The sequence below is a fragment of the Calliphora vicina genome, chromosome 1 (assembly GCF_958450345.1).
Source record: "Calliphora vicina chromosome 1, idCalVici1.1, whole genome shotgun sequence".
Classification (NCBI taxonomy): Eukaryota; Metazoa; Arthropoda; class Insecta; order Diptera; family Calliphoridae; genus Calliphora; species Calliphora vicina.
This window is the reverse complement of record NC_088780.1, coordinates 115,291,486-115,314,136: the sequence shown is the minus strand read 5'-3', so window position 1 is coordinate 115,314,136 and position 22,651 is coordinate 115,291,486. Positions and strand designations below refer to the sequence as shown.

General features: G+C 29.5%; 1 protein-coding gene across 1 annotated transcript in view; it reads left to right on the top strand.

The window, feature by feature from the left end:
• The first annotated feature begins 3,851 nt into the window (after window positions 1–3,851).
• LOC135952301 (uncharacterized) overlaps window positions 3,852–22,651 on the top strand; it is a 155,856-nt gene continuing 137,056 nt past the window's right edge. The window contains exon 1 of the mRNA XM_065502178.1: window positions 3,852–4,020. Coding sequence (XP_065358250.1) covers window positions 3,852–4,020 — 169 coding nt within the window. The remainder of the gene's footprint in view (window positions 4,021–22,651) is intronic.

Below are 22,651 nucleotides of genomic sequence, written 5' to 3'. Positions count from 1 at the left end.
TTATAATGGAAAAAAACTAATTAATTAGTAATGATTGCCCATTTCTAATGATCCAAAATTGTTCTGGTTAATAGCGTAGACAGACGACAGCGTTAATTTGCAATAGCAGTCTTAATTCAAATTAACTTGTGAATTATCCCCATCCAAATGCGCATTAGCTTTGACGTAAATACACAAAATCAAACTGAATTTATACTGAATTTAGTTGTTTCAATATGGCAATACCGTCGACAATCAATCAGCGGTTGGAAAATTGTTTACTATTGCAAAAGAAAACGTAACACAGTAGAATAGAAACAAAAGAGGGAAATAAATCTGTAACTTCTAAACTATTAGTCCGGTTTGAATGAAATTCCACATTCGCAAAGAGGAAGTGTAAAATTCAAGTTTAGGGCAAAAATTCTCAAATAGTATAGTCAAAATATAGTAACCCATTTTAGATGGTCAAATATGTTCTTAATTATTTTGTAAAAGGTTCCGATAACTCCGCCCTGGTATGGTTATTATATCCAAAAAAAGTAAAAAATAGCATTTTTTTGGGAATTACGGGATTCCTGATAACAAATTTCAAAATTTGTTTTTATTTCAATAGAAAAATCTATATACATATGTAACTGTAAAATTTCATTAAAAAATATTCATAAATACAAATACAAATAATTACAATTTTAAATATTTGGATCTTAGCAAAAACTCATTAAAAAGCATTTTTTGTCAAATTTTTCAAAAAAGTATTCCATGAATTTTTTAATTGTCAAATGTTACATATACATATTTTGGAAAAAAGGCAATATCCCCTATCTACCTTGTGTTTTTTACGTGGCAATTAATTGGGAAAAGCTTAACATCTAGCAGAGAATTTACGGATTTGCAACAAATTGTTTCAACATTAAACAGTTTACAAACAATCAACTGTTAATAAATGCAAAAACTGTCGCCTGTCAGGGTCAAATTTTAATTCAGATTAGTGTGCTGTTAATGCAAATTAACTATATCGTCTGTCTGTATAAGTCTTATTTGAGTTCTTAAAGCGTATTTCTTAATATATAGGCGAAGCGAATCCATTTCCAGAATCCTGAAAATTTTCTCATTATGATAGATTCGAAATCTATTTAAATTTGTTATAAAATATTGCTCTCAAAAATGCTGCCTGTTTTGATATCGTCAAAACTTTTTAATGGTGCTAATCTTTTACTTGTACAGATCACCATGCCAATTTTCTGTTGGTTAATGTAGTGACTTATTGATTCAGTAACTTTAGAGTACATTTCATCCCTTTGCAAGTTTATTTGGAAATTTTCCTCATATTAAGTACTATTTAGAGCTTTATTAGCCGCGTATGTTATCTTTCCGACACCAACCTTTTTGAATTCTATTAGAATCTCATTCAGGACAAGAATCTATAATTGGTGGTAAATCCCATATTTAACTTTTCGAACACAAAAGTCAAAATGCTGGTTTGTTTTCGAACTCAGTCGAATGATAGTTTTCGATATAGAGGAATACAATTTCAAGCGACTTCGACATTGATTTCGTTGGAGATTAAGTAACTGGTCATATGTTCGAAATTGATATAAGTTGCTTATACAGAACAACGCATGCATTTATTAAAAAGTTTGATCAATTTAATTTGTCAAAATTATCACTGAATAAATCACATTTCGCTGAAGTTCTAGTAAATGTCAGAATTTCAAATAAACTTTTTACGAAACCTTTTTGTAACATTTTGTTCATATTCTTTTTGATATATGTACGATACTAGTTGTAGTGTAATTAATTACATATTTCTCTTGAAAATAGTAATCAAAAAGTTCTTAGAGACATTCTACTACCTTGGAAAATTACCAAGAGAACTACAATTCCCTTCTTAGTGTTCTTTTCAGAAAAAATGCAGTTTGGTAAGTGTATAGGAGTTAGTTTCAAATAAGGTTGCCATAAAAGCACGAAAATATGCAACATTTTTCACCCTCAACTATATGAAAGTGTTGGAAAAGCATCACTTTTTAAACAGCTGTTCTTGTTATTGTAATTGACGCTTGCTTGTGTTAATGAAATAGTTTTTGTATTTATACCCTACACCACCATAGTGGGGAGGGTATTATGCGTTTGTGCAGATGTTTGTAACGCCCAAAAATATTAGTCTAACCCCCACCTTAAAGTATACCGATCGACTTAGAATCACTTTCTGAGTCGATTAAACGATGTCCGTCCGTCCGTCCGTCCGTCTGGTTGGCTGGCTGGCTGTCCATGTAAACCTTGTGCGCAGAGTACAGGTCGCAATTTTGAAGATATTTCGATAAAATTTGGTACATATTACTTTTTCGGCCCAAGGACCAAGCCTATTGAAACTGGCTGAAATCGGTTCATTATTTCACCTAGCCCCCATACAAAGTCATAAATGTTTAATTTATCTATGTATCTACACAAATTTCGCTCCAAATAAGTTTTATATATACAAAATTCATGTCACCAAATTTTGTTACGATCGGTCCATAATTAGTCATAGCTCCCATATAGACCCGCTTCCGAAAATCACTTTAACGTGCATAAATCGCTTAAAAATGCTGGTATACACACAAAATTCAACATAGTTAAATTTAATATAGACATAAATCACGCGACCTAATTTCAAGGTGATCGGTCCATAATTAGTCATAGCTCCCATATAAGGCCCACTTCCGAAAATCACTCATGAATATAAATTATTGAAATTTTAAAAGAAAAATATTTTTACTCATTTACTTGGTGTAGGGTATTATATGGTCGGGCTTGACCGACCATACTTTCTTACTTGTTTTTGATTAAAAGTGTTAAAATGGAAGCAAAAAGTATAGTTTAAGAATATTAAGAAGCTACATAAAAGAAAATTGCATAAATGGCAATGACTTTTGTGATGCGGGTAAGAGTAAACTTTAATAAATGGTACAAAGTATGTGGGCAACATTTTGTGTCAGATATGAAATCGGCATTAGATAAAATAATAAAAGTATGATTGTATATTAGTACAAAATTTCTCTTTAAAGAAATCGTAAAATTTAAGGCAAAAATCGTTAAGTCATCTATGGACCATTGAAAAGTCAAATAATGTAGGCTAAACTCCTTTATAACTCTGAGTATCTGCATGATAAACTGATTGGCTCTTTTTTATTATTTCTTTGCAGAAGCAGTGTGTGAATGACGTTCTATTTTAATACCCAACAGAATACAGTGAACAAAAAACAAATACCATAGTGAACAAAAATAATAAAGACGAAATCATTGAATATCATAAGAATGCAAGTGTGAACTTAAGCAAAACATTTGTAGTGTTTTCTTCATGTCTTTTTTTTTTAATAAATAGGAATAAATCTATCTGACTATATGTATGAAAACTTTGCAAGAAATCATACAACTTATAAAGTAAATAAAAACACTGTACTTGTATTATGAGATGATGGTGGTGATGCTGCGTCTGTTTCTATTGCCGGCTGCCATAATGCTGTCATAAAATATCAATTTGCGATTTTTCAATTTATATTTTAGTACTTTTTTGTGCCCGTCATATGGATGAATGTTTAAGAGTGTAAACATTATGATGCCATACTAATAATAATGATAATAATAAGAGGAAAAAACAACGTTTTATATTTATAAACAAATATGGATTTTAATTTGAAGTGAAAGCAAAGTGTTTTAAAAATAAAAATATAAACTGTAAAAAATCAATTGATTTCAATAAAAGTTTATCAAAATCTATTAAACACATACTCAAAATGTTTGTTCAAAATCTCTATTTTCTGAAAACTTGTATTTCAAACTCAACAGACAACAACTGCCAGTGTTTTACCTGCCCCAGTGAAAGCAACATCATGATGTCTCATGTTAAAAGAAAAACTTCTGCCTCAACAACATCTAGCAACCACAATTCAACCTGCGGCTCCTATCATCAACAACAGTTACAAAGAACAGCATCGTACAGTTCATACAGTCATTGTAATTTATTTATTATTGGATTAATTTTTATTATAATCGCTTGTAATGGTAAGTACTCTATTAATACATATAAAATTATTGTAGAATAATTGTATTAAAAGCTTTTAAGCTTAAAACATGCAGCAAATGCAATTATAATTTTATGGGTTTTCAATTACGAAAATTGAAAACTTTTTGGCAACAATGAATTTCGTTTATTGATAGGTGAAATTTTTAATTTGTTGGATATAAGTACTAAGTCATCTAGCTCAGCATGTAATGCTAAAGTAGTACTAGTAAAATTATAAGTAATAGGTCGAATTGTTTAAGATCTAGGGTTATTAAAAACTTTTACAGCATTATTCAGTTAAGTGACACGACATTTATATCCTTCGTTTCACTACTAAAAATGCATCATTGGTACAGCTTATATTTAATTTAAACAATTAAGAAAGTCAAGCCCGGCCATCTAATATCCTACACTAAATAAAGGAGCAAAACTATTTTTCTTTTAAAATTTCAGTAATTTATTTTCCGAAGTAATTTATTTTCCAGTTTCAATAGGCTACAGCGACTCAAAATTCTGTGTCGATCGGTATAATTTAAGGTGGGTGTTAGACTATTATTTTTGGGCGTTACAAATATCTGCACAAACTTATAATACCCTCCCCACTATGGTTGTGTAGGGTATAAAAATAAATTTCCAATAAAAACGCCATAAGTAGTAAGTAGATAAAAAATCCATTAAATTAAAATTTAAATATTAGATTTATTTAACATGTTTCTATTTTTATCATATTTATTAAATATAAGTATTTTGCGATTACAATTAAAAAGATTAATAATATTATATTCGGCTTATTACAAACCACTAATATAATATAGGCACCGATTGTTGTGCGTTTCGTATAATTAGATTAATCTGGTTTAACCGATTTGGTTAGTTTTATATTTTCTATTACTATTAAATATCAGTTTTAAATTTCACATTGCTAGAGAATAATGTATTTTTCAGATGTGGGCCTTATATTGGAGCTATGTATAATTACGGATCGATAGTCACAAAATCGAGTATTACGGTATATGCATACTCGAAACAAAGGTGTGTTAAATTATGTATCAGTATCGATATTTATGCATGATAATGTATTTTTGGATGTGGGGGTTATATGTGAGCTATAACCTATCGAATTTAGAAATTTAGATACCGAATTTAGAACTTTTATTTTGATTTTTGGAAGTGGACCTAAAATGGGGGCTGTGATTAAATATGTATTAAATATACACAAAATCCAGCAGTTTGATTTTTCCATACATATTAGTAGCAAGTGATATTTACATCGTGGTGCACGCAGAGATATTTTATGAGAAGATTTATGATTGTAGCCCAAACATATTATGATCATTATTAGTAGCATAAAATGTGTTATTATGATCAAATATAGTCGTAATATCATTGTCACACATGATCATAATATTTTCTGAAGTAATCATATATGTCCCAAAATAATGATATTATGATGATCAAATGAAATCATATGATCCAAAGTAATCATATTATTATTAATATTTATTTTTGGGAATACATTATTTTTTTTTAATAGGTTATAGTTTTAATGTGTGGATTTTTCGAATTTTTCTCTTGTGGATGGAAAATTTTAGTTGGAGTAAATTGACATTTTTTTTTTCTTGCGGAAGAATTATTAAAAAATATTACTATTTTTCATAAGGCTTCTAAGCAATTGTCGGTCTTTTGATTTAACTTTTTCATATTCTGTGTTACCTTTACTTTTTTCTCCATTATCCCTCTTGGGAGCATTTGGCTTCAACAGAGCATCCCCAGCTTATACAATTTGTTGCAGTTATTTTCACGTATTTCCCATGTAAGATTGCACTGTCCAATTTATTGGAGTATCGTGCGCCGCCATGTAGGATGTTGCCATTAGATCTAGTCTATTGTTATTTTGTATTAGTTTCGTTAAACGGTCTGCTGTAGTGTATCCTAGGATACATGTACGATGTTGTCATAAGATTCAGTCTATTGTTATTTTTGGTAATATTGAAATTACGATTAAAAACGATTTGAAATCCCTAATAAATTGGTCCTTCCAAATTAATGTTATTGTAAAAATAGAAATATTTTTTTTTTATTCAGAAATACTCTTTCATAAATTCTCTTCCAAATCTAGACTTATTTAATTAGTCAAAAACTGATTACAAACCAGAATAATCTTAATCCACGATTACCATTGGCTAATATTCATCCTAATTGTGTTTTAATGGCCTCAATATTAATTGGTTAAATACCCAAACACTTCCCACCAACAATAAATATAACTAACGCAAAGTAGTCTTTAACGTAGAAAAATACCCAACAGAATCTTGCAATTTGTTGCTTTTGTTGAATGAAAAAAAAAATTGTGTATGTTTGTTGTATAGTTCAAACCCCTAATGACAATATTGTCGCCATCCTTGTTGCTGTTGACGATTTTAAGCAATTAAACAGCGATAACAGTGGCATCAACAACAGCCACTACAATGAAACACTCATTTTATACTACAAGGATGCACACACTCTTGCTCCTACAACTACTACTATTTCTACCGCATTATTTAGCAGGCAACACTATACATAGACTGCATAAATAGAATGAGTATTTGCACTAATACTCTGTCACTAAGCCAAACATTAGTGCTAATGTAATCGCGCTTTAAGAACCCATTTCAAATCAAAATACAAGAACTAGTAGTTGTTGTTGCTGTTTTGTTCCTACTCGCATTTAGGCACACAGACAACCCAACACTAGACAACATTTACGTACTTGTACGCAGAGACCGCAGCGACACAACAAGCGGAAATAATAAAATGAAAATGTAAGGAATTATACAAATTTACACTAACAACACACAGCACATTGGGGTTGATGAGAGAAATTGTTAGTTACAAATTTAATTTTAAAATTTTAGAGAAGAATCTTAGCTTTCAGGAAGTTCTTTTGCTGGCCAACCAGTTGTAAAATTTTACCACCTTGTGTGAAGAAACGCTTTTACAGCTCGTAACTATTATAAACTAGACTGCTAAGCTGGGTGTTAACTATTTTGTGAATTTTGTTAATGGCAACTAGTTTTTTATTTAGTAGAGTAGATACTTATATTTTGGTAATGAACTTTTGCATTTAGCAAAGCTATCTAATGTGTTTGACTGAAAATCAAGACGTTAGTATTTCAACACAAGTCGAAACCATTAATTTTTTTGTTCATATTACATCTATTTATTTTTGACATCAATGTACCCCGACATAATATATTGCCAGTTTAAAAGGTAACCGTAACCTCATTAATAACTGACTGTTATGATCTGAATTTTATATGTTGCTATTTTGAAATTCTGAAATAATTTGTCCATTTTCTTAAATCTATAGCTTCTTCGTCCGGATAGTCCGATGTTAATAAAACTTACTTACTTATATTTAGACTTATCACATATTCCGCATATACATACAAAAAAAACAGTTTTTGAATTATTCGAAAAAACCAGGTTTTCGGGTTTTTCTATCAAAAACCAGTTTGAATAAGAATTGAGGTATAAATTAAGTTTAAATTATTTATTTTTACTAAAAAAAATTAAAAAATCGTTCAGTCTTTTAAAAATTAATTTAACATATAACTTAAATTCACGTATTCAGCATTTTTGACATACAAATTACACAGAATTTGAAATCAAAAGAAAATATGTATATTAATACATAATTTTATATAATACTAATAGTTAGCTGTATTTTTTAAAATGATATTGCAAGAGAGAGTACAGTTTAAATGATATGAGGCCATACAATTCCTAATTTATTTTTTTTTAAAGAAGAAACAGATAAAACTTGATCACATATAGTTGAAGTGGGATGAACTGTTAAAATTGCATTGCATCAAACATTTTATTTATTTGATCTTTTTGAAAATTTGTCCAAATAATCAAAATTTTGTTTTAAGTCGATAGTTGTTCCAATATTAGTTCTTTGTGGATTATGGATTTGTAACTTCTTTTAATGTTAAACTGAGCTGAGCTTCAGTTATTTTGTTAGCTGTTTGATGGCTAGTTTTTGGTAGAATTGTATTTGTTGTAGAATTGGCAGTACCTGTAAATAATTTCGTCTTGAAGTAAACATGTTAATTTCATTCAACATGAAACGACAACACAAATTTAGCAGAACAGTGTGTTATCGGTAATGATCGCATAAAATCTTAATATAAATAAAAAACTATATTCGGCGGTGCCGAATCTTATATACCCTTTACCAAATTATACTTCATAATACAAATTTTAAATATTTTTAGGTAATCAAATTTTTTTTTTAAAATTTCAAAAAAATTTCATCCTTTGTAGGTCCAAATTATTACAGCCTTGTAATGGACCTTGAAATATCTATCATTATATATTGTCTATATTAATGACTTATTAATCCAGATATAGATAAAAAATAGGCCAAAAATCGAGGTTGTCCCGGTTTTTTCCTTATTTTATCGATTTTAAATGGCAACTGAGCCGAAAGAATTCCCGTTATATTGATCTATCAATCATGTTTGTATGTTATTTGGGGGCTACGGAAAGTTGATTGAAAGTTGACAGATGGACATGGCTATATAGACTTCGCTATCTATAAAGATCCAGAATATATATACTTTGTGGGGTCGCAAATGTAAAATGTAGAAATTACAAACGGAATTTGTCAAATAATTCAAAACAAAAATCCGGTTTGTCGTATAACTCGAAACCCGGTTTGACAACTATGCTTATAGTTGAGTTAAAGTTTTATATTTGGATTTTATAGAATATTGATCACAAGATCCCAAAATGGAGACTGGTTTTGGTCCGATCTCAAAAATTTTACTACTTATGGAATTTAAATACATAGTTATACGAATAATTTAAATAAAATATATAAAATTAAAATTTGTTGTTACTTCAAGGATCAGAGTCGTTAAGCTATTATTGATTTAATAATAATATAAATTAATAATAATATAAGTATTCTGAATTATTTAGCAAAGGAAATTTTTCGGTACTCTTTTGTTTTGGTAAATATTGCCGGAAATAAAATAAAAATCCCACTTTTAGAATTTTATATCAAAGTATAGGAAATTGTGTCTTCTTTTGGGAAATGTATAAAATTTGAATTGCACACTTTTTGTAAATATGTTTTCAAATGAGTTTTTGTGTAGGCCTTCTTAAAGCCATGCAAGAGGAGAAGTTTTTGGAATGCCATGGTCCTCACAAACAAAACAATGCAATGAGACTTGCAGTATTTTTGTCTGCTAAATATGATTATTGAAAGAGTATTTTGATAATCCATCGTGTTTGTTTTTTCGCATTGGAAAATATCACTATTTTTATAAAAAACACAAAAACACAATTTTTGCAACAAAAAAAAAACAGTTGGAGAAAATTGTCCCAAGTAATTAAAAAATATTATTGTAATTTAAAAAATGTCCTTAATATCAGGAAATTAAATTGTTTATGAAAAAATCTAAAATTTGACAACACAATCTTGAATTTTATCAAAAATTAAAAACTAACAAGTTTGTTCATTTCTAAAAAAATGTCACAAAATAATTTAGTGACATTTTTGCAAAATAGCGTTTTAATATACATAAATACATATATATTTTACATTTTGCTATCCTTTTTATCTTTGTCCATAAGTATTGAGAAACTGTTAACATCTCTTGACTATTTCATAAATTTGATCAAATTACATCCGGACATTTCAACAAAAGAATATTTAAAGCATTTTGCATATTTAAACTAATATTTATTTTTTTTTACTTCCTCTCCACTGTGCTTCATTTGCTACAAACTTCATACGTAAACAGCGAAGAACATGCATCATATTCCTACTTAGTGTGTGAGTGTATATGTGCCAGTGTATGCGTTTGATTTAAAAATTATTTTGAAGAACGGAAGGCGCCTAATACTGAAAGAGGAAAGAAACATTAAATTTTAAATGCAACCACTTAAGGGCTAATTCGGCTGTCAACATATAATAAAAGGCTGTCGATATAATGTTGTTGTAGTTGTTATTTTTGTATCACTTAATATAATATAATACAGAACACTTGAGTGTTTGTATAAGTAACTATGTAAAATAAGTACTTAGGAGTGGATATAGAAATAGATACGCATGATTACTGCATCAAATTTATATGACTGCAGCTCAAAAGAGTTGTGCTGAGAAAGTACTTCAAAAGTGTTGACATTTCATTGACACTTAAAGTGTCAATCTTTGGGTGTGTCATAAAAGACTATAGTTTGATATTGAATGCAGTCATTGATTTCATATTAACAATATGTAAAGCAGAAATATATTAATGTTTACTGTATATTAGAATGGCCCTTATTTTGATTTTTTACCAAAAAAAAGACGGAGCTATATTTCTCATCCCGTTTGTTACACATTAAAATATATATCGTAAACCCACAAAAGTATATACATCGTGGGTTCTTATGAAATTCTAAGCCGATCGCGCTATGTTCGTCCGTCGATCTGTCTATTGAAAAAAACGATAGGGTGCTAACGAAAGGATTTAGCTAGCTGTAATACTATCTGTTGATAAGGTCTGTGTAGTATTGCAAATGGGCAATATCGGTCCATAATTTCACCTAGCTGCCACACAAATATCCGCCCGGAATACTATTTGAGCAACCATAAGTATATACCTTGAAATTATACTGTAAAGTATGTCGAAAATCGGACAACATTTGTCCCTTGTCTCCATACAAGGTCCCCCTAAAAAAATGACTAAAACTTTCTCAATTATCTTATAAGAATTACCCCCTGTCTATACCTGATAAATTTTTATCATGATTAACTTCAGAATGGTTGTCAAGATAAAAAATTATTAGGTATAGTCTCCATTTATTGGTATTATTGCTTCGTTATGACAAAATTGTTAGTGCTTTGGCTAAGACAACTTTGTCTTGACAACAAACGTCATTAATTGTTATGATAAATATTTGTCAAGTATAGACAGGGGGTTAATATCGTAATGATATTTGGTATTAAGAAATGTTATATGAACCTAAATTTTTCTACCAACTTTTGTGAGGATCGATTTATAATGGACCTAAAGGGCCACCCTACTTCATATATATCCCAATAAGCACCATATCATCAAAAATTTAAGCACTTGAACATTTTGTTGGAATTTGGCTTGAATCCAAATGTATTTTTCAAACTAAAAATAAATGGCTTGAATTTATGTTTCTTTTTTTACTGGAGAATGCTATTGAAATACAGTGTAATACAATTACAATTGCAATTCAATTGCTTGACTATAATTCAAGGCTTGAATTACACTTGCTTTCAACTTGAGTTCCAGTACAAATGCTTATTGGGATGTAACTAAATCTGATTGTTATTATATACTTATATATATTAGAGTGACAATCAGTTGTATGGAAAAAAATTTTTGTTAAAATTTTGAAGAGTGCCGGGTGGAATATTGTGACACTAGGCCTAAATGTTAAGTGCTGAAAATTTAAGCCAAATCGGGCAACGATTTCTGGACGCGCATCGAGGTCAAAGTTCAGATATATGCAAAATTTTACTGTTAATATGGAATAAATAGGTGAAACTCGTTAACTTTCTGCATTGTTTTCTAGAAATATGTAGATTTATTTATATTAATGAATATTACATTAAAAAAAAGTTTTGGAAATTAACCCTGTATCTTCTTTGGTTCAAAATGACCCAAAAACTGTATTATCGCCAAAATTAGAGAAAAATGCAAATTTTTCAGTTTTTGAAAAAATTTTGCTACTAAATAAATATTTTTGCAATTGAATGCAAAAGAATCGAAATATGTACGTAATTATCGTTGTAATGAGATATAAATGACAAAATTTGATTAAAAAATTTTGGAGTTATTACAAATTCGCCAGACCATTAACGTGTTTCAGGCCACTTGAACAAAAAATTTAGAAAAAAAATCAAGAAATTTCGAGAAAAATTAAAATAAAAGCTCACTTTTACTTAAAATATGTCCATATTTACTTGTATATGAGTTTTTGTCTTCGTAGGATACCGTTAACCTGTTCGCAGGTATGGCCAAAAAAAATAATTTTTTTAACGGCTGTTTCAAAACTCCATTTTCAAATTTTTAAAAATTTTGTTAAACAAATTTCAGATTTTTTCGATCATCACATTGGGGTTTATTGAGATCAAAATAGGGAATAAAAATATGAAAAAATTATGTCAATACCTCTTACAGTTTTTCCGTACCTGCGATTTAAATTTTGCGTTTTTCAAGAAAAAATATTTTTTTGTACATATTTAGGCGAATGAGTCCAATTTCCTTACTGTTATAAATTTTAAGTAAAACCTATTCATAATATTATAGTCCTTGTTATTTTAAATATGTTCTGAAAGTTTTACTAAAATCGGAAAACGATAACCTTTGAATCGCGAAGGTCAAAAGTAAAATTTTTCAATATTTGGAATTTCTAATGAAAAGATAGCGAAATGTTATATATTTTTGGTCCGATTTTAATGCAACTTAAGGAAAATATAACATAAAGTCCAGAATTTAAAATAACAGCACAAAAATTTAAATTAACCCTTAGCAGCACTTGGGGTCCAAATTACCCTCAACTTTTAAAATCACGAAAAACACAACTATTTTGACCCCAAGTCCTCTTAAAGGTTAAAATTCATTTTTGCACTGTTGTTGTAAATGCTAGACCCCAATATATATTTTCCTCAAGTTTCATGAAAATCGGCCCAAAAATATATAACATTTCGCTATCTTTTCATTAGAAATTCCAAATATTGAAAAATTTGACTTTTGACCTTCGCGATTCAAAGGTTATCGTTTTCCGATTTTAGTAAAACTTTCAGAACATATTTAAAATTACAAGGACTATAATATTATGAATAGGTTTTACTTAAAATTTATAACAGTAAGGAAATTGGACTCATTCGCCTAAATATGGACAAAAAATTAGTTTTTCTTGAAAAACGCAAAATCTAAATCGCAGGTACGGAAAAACTGTAAGAGGTATTGACATAATTTTTTCATATTTTTATTCCCTATTTTGATCTCAATAAACCCCAATGTGATGATCGAAAAAATCTGAAATTTGTTTAACAAAATTTTTAAAAATTTGAAAATGGAGTTTTGAAACAGCCGTTAAAAAAAAATATTTTTTTTGGCCATACCTGCGAATAGATTACCGGTATCCTACGAATACAAAAACTCATATACTAGTAAATATGGACATATTTTAAGTAAAAATGAGCTTTTATTTTAATTTTTCTCGAAATTTCTTAATTTTTTTTCTAAATTTTTTGTTCAAGTGGCCTGAAACACGTTAATGGTCTGGCGAATTTGTAATAACTCCAAAATTTTTTAATCAAATTTTGTCATTTATATCTCATTACAACGATAATTACGTACATATTTCGATTCTTTTGCATTCAATTGCAAAAATATTTATTTAGTAGCTAAATTTTTTCAAAAACTTAAAAATTTGCATTTTTCTCTAATTTTGGCGATAATACAGTTTTTGGGTCATTTTGAACCAAAGGAGATACAGGGTTAAATTCCAAAACTTTTTTTTTAATGTAATGTTCATTAATATAAATAAATCTACATATTTCTAGAAAACAATGCAGAAAATTAACGAGTTTCACCTATTTATTCCATATTAACAGTAAAATTTTGCATATATCTGAACTTTGACCTCGATGCGCGTCCAGAAATCGTTGCCCGATTTGGCTCAAATTTTCAGCACTTAACATTTAGGCCTAGTGTCACAATATTCCACCCGGCACTCTTTGAAATCTAAAAAAAAAAAAATCGGCTGTCACTCTAATATATATGTATATAAATTTAGTAGTATTTTATATGATTTTTGTGTATACCTTGTAAATGTATATAGTGTTTCATAAAAGCACATTTAATAATATTTGTGAAAAAAGTACACAATTTTGAACATTATTGTGAAACATCAGTTCTTTTGAATTGCATTACGCTATTTCGAGAAATTTATTTACAATTTTCTTAAGTGAAGTTTCTCAATCAATTATAGACTTTTGTAAATTCTCATTTAATAACATACTTGCTAAATTTTAGAGATTCATCACTTCTCATCATAAGCAAAGTACATATAGAGTTAGGCTTTGATAAGTGTTGACGAACATTGTGACATGCCTGAACATAATTAATGTTGCTTGTAAACTGCCAACTTGTGAAATAATGACAATAACTCTTTATCTAATTCTCTCACACACATGACAATGAGACTCAATCTAAATATTTTCAAAACGAATACAAATATCTCAAGTGGTTTTTACTATTACTTTCCCCTTGCAGTTTGTATTGATTACATAAATGAGCGCATTGAAGTGCATTTAGTCAAGTGTTAATTTGATTGTGAGAATTTTCATTAAGATTTATTTTCAATGGCTTTCTTTCATTACTATTAACTTTAATTTATTTGTAAATAATTGCTTGCCTTTTGTCTCAAGTACACAAATAAGTGAGAAGAAAGGGGAGAAACAAAGGGTTTTTATTACTTTTCTCGCTACCAAAACTTCGATTTGTATCTGTTTAGCTGGAAATAACTTTTCCAATTGCTTGTTTTTCCATGGAAAAGAAAAACATTAGAAAATTTATTGTTATTGTGTGCTAAAGTGGTTTTTGTATTTCGTGATTTTTTCTTCCCATTTTCATTTTCATTTGAAATGATATTATTTTCACATTAATAGAAAATTGAAAAGATATATAGGATTTTAATGACCCTTTAAGTTTATATTTAGTAATTTATTGTTTTAATATTTTTCTGGGAAAAGCTTAAGCAATTAATTTATGAAATCAAGCTATTTTTTGTTAGTAATCAAGTAAATTTATAGAGCTGATTTATATCTTCAAATAGGAATCACTTATTGAATTAGAAAGTTGCATGTGTTAAATAATTCTTATTTTTCATTGGTTTTATTAATTCGAAAGATATTGTTTAAGTAACATTATTACTCCTAAAAATTATTTTCATTTAAATCTCTCAAAGAAAGAAAAACACTTAAAAAATAGCATTAAATACATTTTGAATTACATTTGCTACATTCAAAATTACATTTTTAAGGACCCTTGTATATTATTCTGCAATTAACAACAATTTTATACATATAAATGGATACAAAAATGATGTTTGTAAACAAAGGGAGAAATTACAAAAATAAAGTATCAATACAAACAAAAATGTCGACATACATACATAAATAAAATAAAATGTATGAAAAAACTATTAATTTACAAAACACAGCATGAAACACAACATGTCATATGCAAAAACTACAAATGAATGTCTTTCGATATGGCTGTTTGTTCGAATGTATTTAAAAATGAATACTACAAGGGCCATCAAATTATGAATGAAATGTTTATTGCAATTTTTTTCGAATAAAACGAAACAAATAAGTAACAAAGTAAAAATATATTGTTAACAACGCACAGTGTGATTGATGATAAATAAATAATTACTTTTATTTTTTTTTTAATTCACTTGTTCGATTGAATAATAATGTATTTACTAAATAAAGAGAAGAAGCTAGACATTCAGAAAATTTAGCTTGTGAAAATGGATTAGGATAATTTAAGAATAACAACGGCTTTCAATTTTTTAAATTTTCAAAGTTTAATAATATAGATAAATGGGTTAATTATCCATATTAGTTTGTTTTCAATTATAAAGTTGAAAAGCGGCTCACTTGCTTGGTTAATGTCAGAGTTATCTCAGACAGTATGGTGTGCGTTCTGATCTGTATAGATTTTAATTTTAGTATTTCTCCATGGTCATGTGCCATAAAGAAACACATGAGCCTGATCAGTCGACTCCTGATCTCAATGGCGATTGTGCATTGTAAAAGCTTTAAGGCTGTTATTGACCAGTTATATACCATATTCGTCTATGTTTATTATTCAAACCCTATCATTATGCATGGATAAATATAAAAGCCTGAGTGCCTGAAGACAATGGGTTATTAGGATATACGGAAAACAAATTTCTACACAGAGAATACAGATTCGTGATAGCAACCGAATTTGTTGCCAATCGAATGATTTGGTTGTACATATAGAATTTGTCGGTTCTATCAACAGAAAGAAAGTTGACAAAGAAGAATTTCGATTAAAGCAACCAAACTTTTGTTACCCCTTTTAAAATTCTATAGCCACAACTGTGAAATTCGGTCACTAAGGTAGAATCATTCGATTGGCAACAAATTCGGTTGCTATCACGAATCTGTTTTCTCTGTGTATAGAAAACATGTGCTATAAAATTGTAATAAATTGATTATGAATAAGGCCTTAAATTTTTAAAATTATAAACTTGTACAAAAAAAATAAATTCGTATGTAATTGGAGTGAATTTTTTAATAAATATTATTAATCGAACATGACTTTTTTTCCCTAACTTTTTTTCATTCAGAATAAGAACATGTTCATAAATATTATTAAATTGTACATTGGAAATTTAAATATTTTTTTTCAAGCTTCCTAGATTTTATTTGAAAACAAAAAATATGAAAAAAATCATACTATCTAAGAAATTAATTATAAATGTTATGAATTGAAATCAATGAAATCTAATCTTACTATTTATGTTGAAACATGTAGCATATAACCAAAAGAAATGTATTCTTTTCAAAAATTAGTTGGTTAAGTTCTCGCATGCTTTTCTTTTCCGGCTCTGGCTCGTCGCTATCGGGTAGGGTCCATGAACTTAACGCAAGATGAAAAAAAACCCACATAATAATAACTATTTTAATGCATGCGAATTAAACAAAAAAATGAACAGTCTTTAAACAAAATTATACGTAGTTAGCAATATTAAATTAAATTTTTGAGAAACACGAAATTTGAAATGAAATTGAGGTATTATAGCATCTAAAATTCCTGTTGCCAATAGCTGGTAAATGCAACAATATGCCCATCCCTACCTTGATCATCTACTACTATACCAAAATAAGTTTTGCTGATGATCCCTAACATAGTGGTATCGCTACTTAGCTGGTTTTGCCGAAAGAATCAAAAACTTGAAATTTTAGCAATTCATGATATTAAGTTTATTATGAAAATCAATTGGAACCATTTCATTAAAGAAAGATTTTAATTTTTACAGTTTATCTATTAATAATAACAATCTTCAAATAATTTTTACTTAGTAAATTACATTTATAATTCATTGGTGTGATTTTATTTTAGGTTTACTCGTATATAGGTATAAAAAAAATAACAACAATATAGATTGAAGTTTAAATTAAATTTAAATAAATTTAGTTTTGTTTTTAAATATATATATATATATTTTTAATTAGAAATTAAAAAGAATATTGTTAAGAAAAAAGTATCTACATTATCAAATTGATCTTTTTACCCTGTATTGAAAGAACGAATGTGAGGAAAGCAGAATCAAAATTAGGTCAATTTAATGTAGGTCAGTTATTGAGAATAAAAGAAATAAAAAAAAGAACAGAGGCGTGGAAATTTAAGAAGTAAATATGTGAAGGGGTTAGATTAATTTAAGAAACTCACTGAACTTTATAAAACGCAGCTATTAGGCAATTATATTCCATAAATATTGACTTTAAAAAAACTCACTTTAAAAACTATATTTATAAATTTTAATAAATTTTAATTATTATTTTTCTCTTTGTTGCTTTTTCATAAATTTTTTGATAATTTTCTTTTTTTTATATTATTATTTTTCTTATTTTTTTCTTCTTCTTCACTTCACTTCAAACACAAATTTATAATTGATCTATTTTATTTTATACATTCCAAATTCATAACTATAGGTAGGTATTATTATTTAAAAAATAAATTTTCACTTTAGCACATTTTATAATTATTTATTTTTATCATTAACATTAATTTATTAAAAATATTTGTTTCTATTAATTTTTGATATGCTCACAAAGTTGGTAGTGATAATTAACTAACTACAAAATATATAAATAAATGAGATGACACTTACATTTGTCGTAATGAATCCATCGTTGAATGGCCATTCAGCAATGCCTAGATAATACGTTGAAGGGAGACAATTATAAATTTGATTGTTGTTGTGATTGAATCGCAATTTTTGTAATTCTTCTTTTACATATTCTGCATTACTTAAACAAAAAAACAAATTTATCAAAAAGATTTTAGCAACATGTTTCAAAGGGTGTTAGCAACATTTGGTAATGTCCCCTGTAGGAATCCCTTTTTTACTGCTTTTACTAATCCTCCTTCAAATTAATTAAACGAGGTTAAGAAAAATTACTCAATCTGATGCTGTAGTTTGTGTAGTTTAGTTAAATAATAATTGTGAGCAAATTAGATGAAGACTAGTTGTACATCCTTAAATTTTAAACTATCTTCGTGTTGTATTGAATATTTTTATTGGATTTGTGGTATGGTGACTGGAAAATGTCTTCAGATACTGTGTTAGCCAATTTCAGAGCGATGTTCGGATTTTCTTATGGACCGTTGATGAACTTGATGTTAAAGAATATTGAGATTGTTCCAAAATAGATTAGGCCATAGATTAGAACAATAAACTTTATCTGGCAGGTTTAAAAATAGTTGATCTGGAGGTTATAAAGAGTCCAATAGACAATACTCAAATTCTAAATTTGGTGCCAAATCTGTAGTGATATTTGGATTGTATTAGCTAAATATTAAATTTAATGTATAAAAGAATTTACCCGTAGGGATGTGGCACCAAGGATTATATTGAAAAATATTTATGTTTATAGGATATAAACCAAATTTATTTGGATTAGCAACTTTGATTTTATTTTGAAATTGTAATAATTCTGTGATTTGTGAAATTTTGTAAAAACACGCTGTCTGTACTTTTATTTTAAGCTATTAGCGTAATCTAATTAAGACTTGTAATAAAGAACGTGTTCAAGCTAATACGGTCCTTATATATTTTTAGCAAAAGCATTAGTCAAATTGCTTAATAAAAACAGGCGCGAACTACAAATGCTTAAGAAGTAACTAGTTACTAACATATGTTGATTTGCATCATATTTGTCGCGAGTGGTGAGAACAAATAGATATATGTACAGTGGTACAAAATAGAAAAAAAAATATTTAAATAAATTTTATGATTTTTTTTATGCGATTTTAATTTATGAGTTTTAACTACTGGTAAATTTTTATCAGAAATTTGTTCTACAATATTTTATACATAAAATATAAGAACACTAAAGCAGGTAAAATTAAAATTATTTAAATTTGTTCATAAGAATTGTTTCAAATTCTTTTAAAATGACAATTCATAAAAAAGTGATATTTATTCCATTGTTTTTGAAAATGAATAATATTTGTCATGTCAGCATCTTTACACAGTCCCCCAAACAAGATCAAATTATGGGGTTTAGGCAAATAAACACAAAAATTTGATCCAGCTGACAACAATCTTAGCCAGGTTTTATATCCTTTGCATGATATTTCCCCACATATTTGCCACTCAAATCCTCTAAATCATAATTGCAATTACCAATTTTCTTTCTAATTCTAGCCTTTACAAAAACATTATCTAGTTTGGCATTATAGCCCTTTTCAAAATTTGATTGTTTAAAATTGCGTCTATATACTTCTTGACCTTCTTTAAAGTTTGCCTTTCTAGTGCGTAAATTATATTTTCTTTCATTCCGCTGAAATTGTTTCTCCATAAGCTCTGTTGCCCTCTTCCTAATAATGTCCATTGAATCTTCCCTGGAAAAACTAACTGACCTATCTTCCAAAATACCAAGTTTCCTTAGTAATGAATATGAGAGTCCATTAGTAACCATATTCTGACCAAAAGTTAAATAGTATGGTTCAACACCTATGGATGTGTGTATACTTGAACGAAGAGCACAAGCGATATTACTGAGTACTTCATCCCAATTTCGTTGATCTGGATTAACATAAGCCCTTATGGCCGCAATGACAGAACGATTTATACGCTCCGAGGCATTTGCCTGAGGGGAGTGAACAGCTGTTAGGGTGTGAAAAATTTTATAATGGTCTAACATTTGTTTAAAGATTTTTGATTTAAACTGAACGCCGTTGTCGGATACAATCGTCTCTGGCACACCAAATATATGGAAAATGTCTTCCTCTAAATATTTACAAATCACGTCTGCAGTTAACTTTTTTACTGGTTTTAAAAATGGAAATTTGGAAAAATGGTCTAGAACGACGAAAATTCCTATGTGTCCGCTTCTTGATCGGGGGTATGGACCTAAAAAATCCACATACAATTTCTGAAATAAACGTTGTGTCATGGCTGGCTGACCCATGGGCGGACGAAGTACAAAATTTGGATGTTTCGTAGATTTGCATATTTCACACGCGTTTATGTAATCTCTAACACTGTTTACCAAACCAGGCCAAAAATAGTATTTTCTAATACGCTCAATGGTTTTATTTATACCACAATGAGCCGATAAGGGGTTATTATGAGCCATGCATAAAATGTCCTTAGTAAGCTCCCTAGGCACCCATAACTTCCAGCAAAGATCGTCGTGTAGCTGTTCGCCGGTTGCATGTTCTGTCCTTTTATAAACGTAACCATCTAGAACCTTCATGTCCGGAAACTTAGATTGATTTTCACTTATATTTATAGACAGTGCTTGGTATTCATCCGTTTCAAAATATTTCGACTGTAAGTCAATAAAAACGCCGTCATCTTCGGACAGACTGCTAACTATTAAATCGGGTTCGTCTTCGGGAGAAGTAATGATAGGATTTTCAAGAGTTGTGCGGGAAAGTGCATCTGGAACGACGTTAAGGGACCCTTTTCTGTGTTGAATTTTGAATACGAAACCTTGCAGTTTTAGTGCCCACCTCGCTAATCTTGAGCTCAAATCTGTTTGGGACATGAGCCACTTTAGTGACGCGTGATCTGTCACTATCGTAAACTCATGTCCTTCGATATAAGGCCGAAATTTTTTAACACTTAGCACAGCTGCTAAGCATTCCTGTTCGGTCACTGAGTAATTGCGTTGGGCTTTGTTGAGTTTCTTTGACATAAATGCCACAGGAACTTCATCACCCTCCGCATTTAACTGGACCAATACACTTCCTATGCCTGTTTTGCTTGCGTCACAGTGGATATAAAATGGCTTTTCAAAATCCGGACTATGCAAAACAGGTGCTGAGCTAAGTAGACACTTTAACTTTTCAAATGATGAATTTGCCTCGTCGTTCCAGATAATCTTTCTTTTATTTTTAAGCAAGTCAGTTAATGGGGTTGTTAATGAAGCGTAATTCCCTATAAATTTTCTATACCACCCCGTCATACCAAGAAACCGCCTGATTTCCTTAACTGATTGTGGTATAGGATAATCGAGAATGGCCGAAATTTTTTCTGGATCAGTTCGAATGATTCCCTTACCTATTATATGGCCTAAATACTTAACTTCCTCCATACAAAATTTACTTTTTCCTACATTAATAGTCAGACCTGTGTCCCGTAATCGTCCAGCAACGATTGTTAGTACGTCCAAATGTCTACTAAAACTATCTGAAATGAGAAGCAGATCATCAAGGTATATAAAGACTTCGTTGCGTAAATTGGCAGGTATTACTTTATCCATCAATCGGGACATAGTTTGGGGTGCATTACAGAGACCAAACGGCATTACTTTATATTGATATAAAGGCCGTCCAGGCACTGTAAATGCTGTTTTGTCCCTTGATTTTGGATCTAAAGGGATTTGCCAAAAGGCATCTTTAAGATCCAAGCTCGTAATAAACCTTGCCTTTGGAAGTCTGCTTAGAATACCATCGATGTTAGGTAAGGGATATGCATCCTTCACCGTTACTTCATTGACCTTTCTACTATCCAAACAAAGGCGATTTTTCCCGGGTTTCCTAACTAAGACACATGGCGAGCTCCAAGCACTATTAGATTCTTCAATCACCCCTAATTTAAGCATACGGTCTACTTCCTCGTACATAAGTTTTTCTATTGCTGGGGATACCGGATAATGTCGCTGCTTTATGGGTTTTGCCGCACCTACATCTATAACATGGTTCACTAAATTGGTCTTACCAAGTCCTTCTTTCGAAAAAGAGGGAAATAAGTTAACAACTTGGATCAGCTTTTGCTTGTCGCTCTCGCCTAGCTTACATTCTTCTAATACTATGTCTGGACTATTAATAGTTGCAATTGGCATTTGTTGAAAGAAATTGGGTGGTAAAAGGTTAAAATTGCGCCAGAAATCAATACCTAAATATAGAGGTTGTGCTAGGCTGGGTATAATATATAAATTAATCGGTTTCTCAATAGATTTGAAAACTATTTTAGTTTTAATAAAACCAACAACGTTTTGTGGGTTGCCATCGGCCGTACAAACTTTCGAAAGTATCTTCTTGTAAGGTTTTCCGGATTCTATAAAACTTTTTGCCAAACATCCTCCAATACATGATATAGCTGCACCCGTATCCAACAAACCACTCAATTTTTCTCCAAAAAGACTTACTTCTGCATATGGACGCAAATCATTATCTTTTTCAAAAATACTATCTACAATATCTTTTCGTTTACTTTTAATTTGGGCCCAATAATCCCTCATTCGCTTAGTTGATCTACTCGACTTTTTACTTAGTTCAGAATTAAATATTCTTGAACGGATCTTTTTATAATTAGTCATGCGTATAT